At 41.2% G+C, this 10,573-nt stretch overlaps 1 protein-coding gene across 1 annotated transcript in view; it reads left to right on the plus strand.

The window, feature by feature from the left end:
• The window catches only part of LOC117368642 (vomeronasal type-2 receptor 116-like), a 65,538-nt gene extending 55,545 nt beyond the window's left edge, over positions 1–9,993 (plus strand). The window contains exons 7-8 of the mRNA XM_033962369.1: positions 4,517–4,643; positions 9,098–9,993. Of these exons, the coding sequence (XP_033818260.1) occupies positions 4,517–4,643; positions 9,098–9,993 (1,023 nt within the window). The remainder of the gene's footprint in view (positions 1–4,516; positions 4,644–9,097) is intronic.
• The last annotated feature ends 580 nt before the right edge of the window (positions 9,994–10,573 follow it).

Here is a 10,573-nt window from a genome sequence, read left to right on the forward strand (position 1 = left end):
CAATGGGGAGAAAGGGCAAGAGAGGGGAAAGAGGGAAGTGGGTCAGCTGTCTAGGTATTTCAGGAATAGGTGAGTTTTGAGGCGTTTCCTGAAATACAGAAGAAAGAAGCATAAGTAAGGGCAACACAAATATCAGATATATATATACTAATATAGGAGGCTCATTTTTCTTTCAGGCACAACTTAGAAAACTTCAAACAGTTATACTCAAGACACTTGCTAAAGGCAGTGGTGAACCACAGGCAGTCAATTAAACTCAAACACTTATAAAGAATTATATTCAGAACACCTGCTAAGTACAATGGTAAATATTCAGAACTTTTGAGGTCTTAGAAAGCTTCAGCTGAAGATCTGTTTTGTAGTGGAACCAAGTTTCATGTCCGGACACCTTGACAACTATAAGAGAAGAAATTAGGACAGTAAAAGGACCTATCCACCTAGGTTTCAGGGGATCTGACTTCATAGTTTTAGCCATACTGTATTTCCAGGGACATACCCATGGACTTGTGTAGCTATCGATAGTGGGGCCCTTTCCAGGACCCATTTGTGGAGCTCTTGAAGGGCCTTAGCTAAAGATTGGACCTGACTCTGGAGGATATCTGATCCCAGAGTAGCAAAGGAACCAGGATCTGGGTTCACAATGGGTGGTGGCCGGCCGAACATGAGCTCAAATGGGGACAATTTAGTGGGTTTAGATGGGGTGCATCTAATCTGAAAAAGAACAGAAGGCAGCAGGACAGGCCAGGACAGATTAGTTTCTTCAATTCATTTCATGAGAAGGGTCTTAAGGGTTCTGTTCATCCTTTCAGCTCTGGGGGTGGTAAAGCAGCATATAATTTCTATTCAATTTGGAGGGCCTGAGCAATTTGTTGGACAACATTGACAATGAAAGCAGGGCCGTTGTCACTGCCTATGGAAACAAGGAGATCAAAGCACGGAATTATTCAGGAGGTGTTTGGTTACGTCTCTGGTGCGTTCAGTGCAAGTAAGGAAGGCTTTGACCCATCTAGTCAGGGTGTCTGTGAAGACTAGGAAGTGACTGAAGGAACGGGAAATGGGCATGTGGGTAAAGTCTACAGACAGAACCTGCATCGGATATGTTCCAATGGGTTGGTGTCCAAGAGGAGGCAGTCATCTGATTGGGGATTTTATTCTAGAACCGACAACACACTGTCGGACCATATTCCGGACTAGCTGATCAAGGTGATTGATAAAGAAATGTCTCTTGAGAGTCATTTGCATAGCAGGTTCTCCAGAGTGTGCCAGATCATGGCATCTTTTGACAATCGTGAGGGCCAGGTGTTGAGGAATGAATATGAGGGTACCCACTGTGCTCGTGTTTGAAGTGTCAGTGTGTGGGTCTGGATTGGCACTTGAATTGGCGCATTTTGTATCCACCCCCCTTTCAGGACAGACTGGCCCAAAATAATGCATGCCCAAGTCTGTTCCTGAGAAGTGTACTGGGGTGTAAGGGTGTCCAGAAAAGGAATGATTGTATACAGAGGAGCCGAAAGAGGGGGCAGAGACTGGCAGCTCGGGCTGTGCGGTCGGCAAGGGCATTGCCACGTGAAATGAGATCAGTGACACGACGGTGGGCACGATAGTGCATAACCGCGACACAGGAAGGCAATTTAACGGCCTCAAGGAGGACAAGAATGAGGGGAGCATTTAAAAGGCAGATCCACTATCTGAAAGACTCAGATAAATAATAATAATAACAGTTTATATATCGCAATACCGTGAAGTGCTATGCGGTTTACAAAAGATTAGAGAAGGTACAAAATAATTGAACTTAAAATGTCTACTAACACTTAAGAATTGTTCTCAATCCCTATTCTATATCAGGTCCCTACCCCAAAGAGCTGACTTGTAAAAATTAAGTAAAATGCAGTTCTGGATCCACCCACTAAGCAGGGTAGTCTGACACAAGCGCTCTCTAAAGCAGCAGTCCCTTCACTATCAGCTGACTGGCAAAAATATTTACTTCAATACAAAAGCATTCCTAAAAATTACATTGTTATACCTAAACTTACATGATTTATAAACAGAAATACAAAATAAAGATTGGAATATACAGTAAAACTTTGGATTGCAAATAACTTGGTTTGCAAGTGTTCTATAAGACAAGCAATGATTACATTTTATATACCAGCAACGTCGTGCAATACACGTACATACAGTATAGAAGCATCACATTTCACAACTGAGCCAATGGTTCCTCTCTATATGACGCTGCAGGAATGCAGTGACTGTTCCAAACGAGCAAGGGCTTGCAATACAAGTATGTATATTTTTGTACACGAGTGCCCTGGACTACAAGCATGCTTCTGGAACAAATTATGCTCCCAAACCAAGGTTTTACTGTACTCACAAGTTTAAACATTGTTCATTTTTTTTCTTTTACAATCAACATGGGTCTCAGTAGAGACTTACTCCCCCTTCCTACAGAATTTCACAAAGGAGAGAGAGTTGCTTAAAGATCAAAGAGATCAAATTACAGATGTAGTCCTTTTCAGAATTTTTAAATTAGACAAATAACTTCTAAATTTGGACAAAGAACTTCTTTTTAGCATGGAATATAATTTCCAGAAATCATATTTTTCGTTTATATTTATTTCTGAATATATATAAACATTTTATAACATAGCCAAAAGCTTCAAATGCAAAACCACTTATCTGTTTCAGGAGAAACCGCATTTGAAGTGCTAAACACTTCATGGTCCTTATCACAAAAGGAGGAGGACTGGTACTCCCCTCTCCTGTTTTGAACAACGGACAGTTTAAACTTCACTGATACATTTGGACAGACAGAACTCATAAAAAAAACCTGGAATACTGCAGGACTTGGAAATCAGATGAAGGGAAGAAATTGGCAAGGTCTGAAGCAAGGGCGGTGCTGAATAGAGTGGGGCTATTTTTAAAGCCCTGGGGTAGACGGGTCCAGGTTATTTAGGAGGTTTGTCCAGTGGAAGGGTTTTCCCATTGGAATGCAAAAATTGGCTGACTGGAAGAGGAACCGACAGCAAACGAATGCATAAAAACCTGACGAGTTATGTCCTCTTCCAGGGAGCCAGAGGGGGCCAGCCCACACCAAACACCGGCCATTCTAACTGGCACAGACAAATAAGGGTTGATTTGTTAAGTGTAATCAGAGCCAAATCCCGTTTTAAAATTAGCTAACATATCAAGGGATCCCCACAGGTAGACAGACATCCCCCCATTGTGCAATGGAGGACAAAAACACTTCCCTGAATTCCTGGACCTGCCCGTCTCCGGACTAGGGAAACGCAGTACTAACAGGTCCATACTCGCTTCGTCCTCAAGGACGTCTCAGACACTCTCAAACACACAAAACACAACAGATTTCAGTTCAGTTACTCAACCAGAAAATAACAGTTCCTAGAATCCTTTCCCACGAATTCAGCGACAGATCAAGAGGCTTACTAGGCAGGAGACGAGAGGCAGGATAGGGATGATCAATCCCCACTTACCAGATGGTGGCCACTCCAGGACAGAATTAAACTGATACAGATTCTTGTACTTTAAACTGAGACTAGATAAGTCAGTTGAAGCGGTCCAACGTCCTGAGGTCTGCCAACCCCCCAAAAGGAAGGCAGCTGGCTAAGCAGACACATCAGCCGTAGGACCAGAAACAAGTGACCAATCGAGTAACCAGTGGTCAAGAGACCTTCAAGTCCCTGTTCGGAAGCCAAATGAAAGGTCACTTGGACACACAAAGTCAGAGGCGTGAAGAAAGTACAAGAAATTTATTATGGTATACCGGACTCTAGTGCAATTAATAGCCTGCCTACTAGAATGTCAGAAACAGGAAATACATGGACTTTTATGCCCTTTTTGCAAACTAATATATGCAAAAACTACAATTTTCATTTGTTACTTCTATAACTTTTCTACAATTATTATTGGTCCTATACCAGCACTTATGATAGGTTCAGGGGTACAACTTATAGTCCTATAGGAAAATAGCTCATTTCTCTGCTTATCTAAATCTTACAGGTCTAAATGCTACATGTACAGAAGGGTAGGGCACATCATGGCTCAAACTCTTATCTATTCAGCTTACAATGTGGTAAGGTAGGGACATACATTTTAGGCAGATGAAGTCAATAGATTGTAAACTTTCTTCAGCTATGTAGACCAGAGCAATATTTTAAACAACAGTTAACCATTTCATGACCCTACATTATGAATATTCAATTATTGATTATTATAACCTATCCTTAGGTTAGTAAGCTCTAAATATTATTATATAACTTAATTAGTCTATATAAATCGATTTCCATTAAAGTGATCACATCTGATCTGAGGCTGGTCTAATCTGGCTATGCACTGACAAGAATCAACACTTTTAGGATATTTTTACAAGTACCTTCCTATGCATGAAATATGCTATTACACATGATGATAATTTAAAAGTAAATAAAATAGCATTCCATTTCAGAAACAACTGTCCAGTATCAAATGAAGATACATAACATGCTTTCTCAATCTTCAGAAACCTCCGCAGTTCAGATGCAGTCCAAGTTGCCATCCTGGTTACAGGAAATTAACCAAGGAAGGAAAACCCATCTGCTGCTATGACTGTATTCCGTGTGCAGAGGGAGAGATCTCCAACCAAACTGGTGGGTGACATCATGGAAAACATGGGATACAAATAAATATAGGGTATCTATTATGGTCCCTGTTCTTGAAATTAAGGAGGGATGTAGGTCTCCAAAAAGTGTAATTCATTTTCAAATTTATTAAAAAATTTGTATACTGCTTATCAGATATCTAAGCTGTGCACATAATACAAATTTAAATAAATACGGGGTGTCAAGTACAAACCAACAAAGACATTTAATTTCATACATATGATAAGGTGTGGGAAATGCAATGATTGATAGGTTAGAGATACAAAAAAGGGAGAACACAGGCTAGGTGGGTCTATTTTTTCCTTTACAGAATGGGGAAAATACTTGATAAGATTCCTCTCTTCCTACCAGCTGGCCAAGCAGCCATGGTGATAATTCAGGAACTAGCCCTTGTCTCTTTAATTACAAAACATCCTAGGGTAGGATACCAGACGGAGAAGGCATAGGATGAAGCTAAGTGGTTATAGTCTCAGGAGTAATTTAAGAAAATGCTTCTTTATAGAAAGGGTAATAGAAACATGAAATGGCCTCCCAGTGGAAGTAGTAACATAGTAGATGACGGCAGATAAAGACCCGAATGGTCCATCCAGTCTGCCCAACCTGATTCAATTTAAATTTTTTTCTTCTTAGCTATTTCTGGGCAAGAATCCAATGCTCTACCCAGTACTGTGCTTGGGTTCCTACTGCCAAAATCTTTGTTAAAACCTACTCCAGCCCATCTACACCCTCCTAGCCATTGAAGCCCTCCCCAGCCCATCCTCCACCAAATGGCCATATACAGACACAGACCATGCAAGTCTGCCCAGTATGGGCCTTAGTTCAATTTTTAATATTATTTTTTTGATTCTAGACCCTCTGTGTTCATCCCATGTTTCTTTGAACTCAGTCACAGTTTTACTCTCCACCACCTCTCTCGGAAATGCATTCCAGGCAACCACCACCCTCTTCATAAAGCAGAGTTTCCTAACATTGCCTTTGAATCTACCACCCCTCTGGTAGATTATGTCCTCTGGTTTTACCATTTTTCTTTTTTCTGGAAAAGATTATGTTCTACGTTAATACCCTTCAAGTATTTGAATGTCTGAATCATATCTCCCCTGTCTCTCCTTTCCTCGAGGGTATACATATTCAGGGCTTCCAGTCTCTCCTCATACATTTTCTGGCGCAAGCCTCCTATCATTTTTGTCACCATCCTCTGGACCGCTTCAAGTCTTCTTATGTCCTTTGTCAGATAGGGTCTCCAAAACTGAACACAATACTCCAAGTGGGGCCTTACCAATGACCTGTACAGGGATATCAACACCTTCTTCCTTCTACTGGCTACGCCTCTCTTTATACAACCCAGCATCCTTCTGGCAGCAGCCATTGCCTTGTCACGCTTTAGATCTTCGGACACTAAAACCCCAAGGTCCCTCTCCCCATCCGTGCATATAAGCTTCTCTTCTCCCAGCATATACGATCCCTTCCGATTATTAATCCCCAAATGCATTACTCTGCATTTCTTTGCATTGAATTTTAGTTGCCAGGCATTAGACCATTCCTCTAACTTTTGCAGATCCTTCTTCATATTTTCCACTACGTCTTCGGTGTCTACACTGTTACAAATCTCGGTATCATCTGCAAAAAGGCACACTTTTCCTTCTAACCCTTCAGCAATGTCACTCGCAAACATATTGAACAGGATTGGCCCCAGCACTGAACCCTGTGGAGATGAAGACTGTATCTGAATTTAGTATAGCATGGAGCAGGCATGTGGGATCTCTTATGGAGAAGAGAAGATAATGGATGGTAGGGAAGGGCAGACTGGATGGGCCATTAGGCCTTTAAATGCTGTCATGTTTCTATCTTTCTATGAAAACTCAGATCCTCAGTCTTATGAGAATTATGTAGAGCCACACCATCACCAAAATATAAAAAAAATATATATATATATTATAGAATTTTTAAGATAATGCATTAAACACTCAACTTCTGTATTTGTAGCTGAAGGAGGACTTACATTCAGATTTTTTAGATATTGTAGGTACTGTATATCACTTTGGAACAGAGAAGTTTGTTCATTTATAATAAAATGAAGTAAAACCTGCCCTGTCCCAAGAGGGCTTATAATCTAAATATTTTTTCCCATCACAGTAAAATTGATGGGGACCTGTTTATAAATGTGAGGTAAATTATTAAAAAAGTGACCTGTAAAAGTGAGGTCAGTTAGGTTCAAAAATTATCATGCCTTTTGAAAAGCTAGATGCACTATATAAACCGGCTCACCTTTATCCACATGTTCATTCATCCCTTCAAAGAAATGTAGTAGATTGGTGAGGCAAGATTTCTCTTGACTAAATCCATGTTGGCTTTCTATCATCAATCAATGCTTATGAACAAGTTCTATCATTTTATTCTTTATAATAGTTTCTACCAATTTGCCTGGTACCAATATCAGACTAATCAGTCTATAATATTTCAAATCACCTCTGGAACCCTTTTTAAAAATTGGTATCACATTGGTCACCCTCCTGTCTTCCAGTACAATGCTGGATTTTAAAAACAAATTAGTAACAATAGCTCTGCATGTTTATTTTTCTATTCTATAATGCATTCTGGGATATACACCATCTGGTCCAGGGACTTTGCCAATGTTCAGATTGTCAAACTGACCCATTATATCCTCCAGTATTTCAGAGATCTGTTTCAGTTTCTCTGGTTTATCAGCATTGACTACCATTTCTGCCCCTTATCTTCCTCATTGAAGTCAAATGCAAAACATGCATTCAATCTCTTGACTATGACCTTGTCTTCCCTGGGAACCTCTTCCTGCTTTTCAGTTTCAGGGAATTTAAATACACAATCTTGTAGCTGTATGACCTGGTTTCTTTGGGGGGCTATGCTTTTCCTCTCCAAGTGTGCCTGGCTTTTGGCTTCATTTTCTCTTTCTTCTCACTGATGCTGATCTCCGTTCCACCTCTTTGCCTTCCGTTGCTAGGCTTCTGCAAAACCAGCAACAAGTGTAGGCTATTCTTAATCACTTGACTCCTTATGAGAGATGTGGGCTTGTGTAAACTGGTTCCCTGCTTGCAGAATTATACAAGATTGTTTGAATACACTTTCCACAAGTTTCAAGTTTATTAGTTTCTTGATATACGTCCATCAAAGATATCTAAATGGTATACAATAAGAGAACTGGAGTGTACGCAGGTAGGGTTAGTCTCGGTTGGGGCACTGGTCTTTGACCTAGGGGACAATGTGGGAGCAGATTGATGGGCACGATGGACCACTAGGATGGCTGCAAGGCTGAATTGAATTGGTAGCCACATTGTGCACAGCTTACAGTTGTTTGGTCCTGTCATGGATTAAGGTGATGAACTATTGAGAATAAGTTCCAAGGATAAACTGAATGTCTGAAGATAGCTGTATGAAGAGTGGAATGTGCTGTTTTGAATTCACAACCCTGACAGGATTCTAGATTTCCATACTACTCACCTGTCCACCCTTCCTAACATTCCAATAAAGTTTGGGACATTTGTTTCTCTTAATATCTTTGACCCATAACTCCTTGATATAGGGCCAGAGACCCAAGCACTTTTTTATGGGTGTCTCTCATGCATTACAAGTGGGGCAATAATGATCCCCATTTCAAGTTTAAGTTTCAAGTTTATTAGGATTTTATATACCGCCTATCAAGGTTATCTAAGCGGTTTTTACAATAAGGTACTTAAGCATTTTCCCTCTCTGTCCCGGTGGGCTCACAATCTATCTAATGTACCTGGGGCTATGGAGGATTAAGTGACTTGCCCAGGGTCACAAGGAGCAGCACGGGGTTTGAACCCATAACCCCAGGATGCTGAGGCTGTAGAGCCAACCACTGTGCCACACACTCCTCCATGTTGCTTTATCAGCCTTTCAGAATTAACTCTAGGGGGTCAAATTATCAAATAAAGTCATATCATCCTTATTTGGTAGACTGTACTACCATGGATCAGAGCCACTATTTTCAATCTGAGCTTGAAAAGCAACAAAAAATGTCTGAGGATTGCTCATGCCCCCCGCCTAACCCCCCAGGGACACCACCATTAAAGGCTGGGTGATCCATATGAGCGAGAGAAGGTTTAGTTCTTCACCAGTAGAAAGGAGGGGTTTAGGATTCATATTGGGGGGAATGGTTGCAATTTTTGTGCATTGATCTATGGTATCTACTTGTAGTAGCATGAGTGCATATACTACCTGCTCTTACATGCAGCCGTGTTATTTGCAGACATTAGAGTTAAAGTTCCAGGTGCTAACTCAATATGTAGTTCACAGTCCTTCACTCTCCATGCAGTTAATGTGAATTAAACTGCTCTTTCTTGGCTGAGCTGTGAAGATTATAGGACTCATGATATTTAAGTGCACTTTAGTAAATAGACCTCATGATATATGTGAGATAATGATATGATAATATTCTTTCTCAGATGTGGACACCTGTACAACATGCCCGGATGATCAATGGTCAAACCTGAAAAGAGATGCCTGCATCCCAAAAATGATAACTTTCCTGTCTTTTGAAGAGCCTCTAGGGATTGCTTTAACTTCCATCAGCATGTTCTTCTTTCTCATCACTACTGCCATCTTGGGAATCTTTATTTATTACAGAGACACTCCCATAGTGAGAGCCAACAACCGACACATCAGCTATATTCTCCTCATTTCCCTCACACTCTGCTTCCTCTGTTCATTGTTATTCATTGGGCATCCTGAGGATGTCACCTGCATTCTCAGACAGACTACATTTGGGATCACTTTCTCCATCGCTCTCTCCTCTATACTGGCAAAAACCATCACTGTGGTCACAGCCTTCCAAGCCACCAAACCTGGAAGCAAGCTCCGGAAATGGATGGGTTCCAGGGTCTCTAACTCTATCGTCCTTTCCTGTTCCCTTATTCAAACAGTTCTGTGTCTTGCCTGGTTGTTCACTACTCCCCCATTTGCATATCTTAATATGAGATCAGAACTTGGAACAATACTAATTGAGTGTAATGAAGGGTCAGTAATTGCATTTTATTGTGTTCTGGGTTATCTGGGATTTCTGGCTGGTGTCAGCTTCATCATAGCTTTCCTAGCAAGAAATCTACCTGACAGTTTCAATGAGGCCAAGAATATCACCTTCAGTCTGCTGGTTGTCTGCAGCGTCTGGATCTCCTTCATCCCAACATACCTGAGTTCCAAGGGCAAGTACATGGTGGCAGTGGAGATATTTGCTATTCTGGCCTCCAGTGCTGGACTGTTGGGATGTATCTTTATCCCTAAATGCTATATTATTCTGCTGAGGCCTGAAAGGAACAGCAAGAAGGACCTAAGAAAAATGTAGGGGCCCTTTTGCCAAACTGCGTTAAATGCTATCACACATTTAGGGCTCCTTTTACAAAGGTGCGTTTGCGGGTTTTAACGCATGCGACTTTTCATCACGTGCTAACCCCCATGCTGGCCGAAAAACTACCGCCTGCTCAAGAGGAGGCGGTAGCGGCTAGCACGGCTGGCGGTTTTAGCATGCGCTATTATGCGCGTTAAACCGCTAGCGCGGCTTCGTAAAAGGAGCCCTTAATATAGGGGAAATAATTGATCAGAAAGTGCATTAAAGCTTTATGCTGTAATTTGCCAGTCAAATCAAAAAATAGGGCAAAAGTCGTAGCAAAAATACAAAATAATCACTCAAGCATAATAAATTCTAAATATCATATACAACTGATAGTGAATTATAATGCTCAGAGATATGGAGGTGATAACAGGGAATACCGGGAAGGGGTAAAACACGGACCTGACGGACCTCGCGGATCTAAACCCGTACGGCCTTAAAAATCTGAGGTCCGTGTCCCTGGCGCTTGTAGTTTCTGTCGCTGACAGACCTTGATGAGATTTTTGCGCTGACGGATCCGTCTCAGCCTAGGGAG

The sequence above is a fragment of the Geotrypetes seraphini genome, chromosome 10 (assembly GCF_902459505.1).
Source record: "Geotrypetes seraphini chromosome 10, aGeoSer1.1, whole genome shotgun sequence".
Taxonomy (NCBI): domain Eukaryota; kingdom Metazoa; phylum Chordata; class Amphibia; order Gymnophiona; family Dermophiidae; genus Geotrypetes; species Geotrypetes seraphini.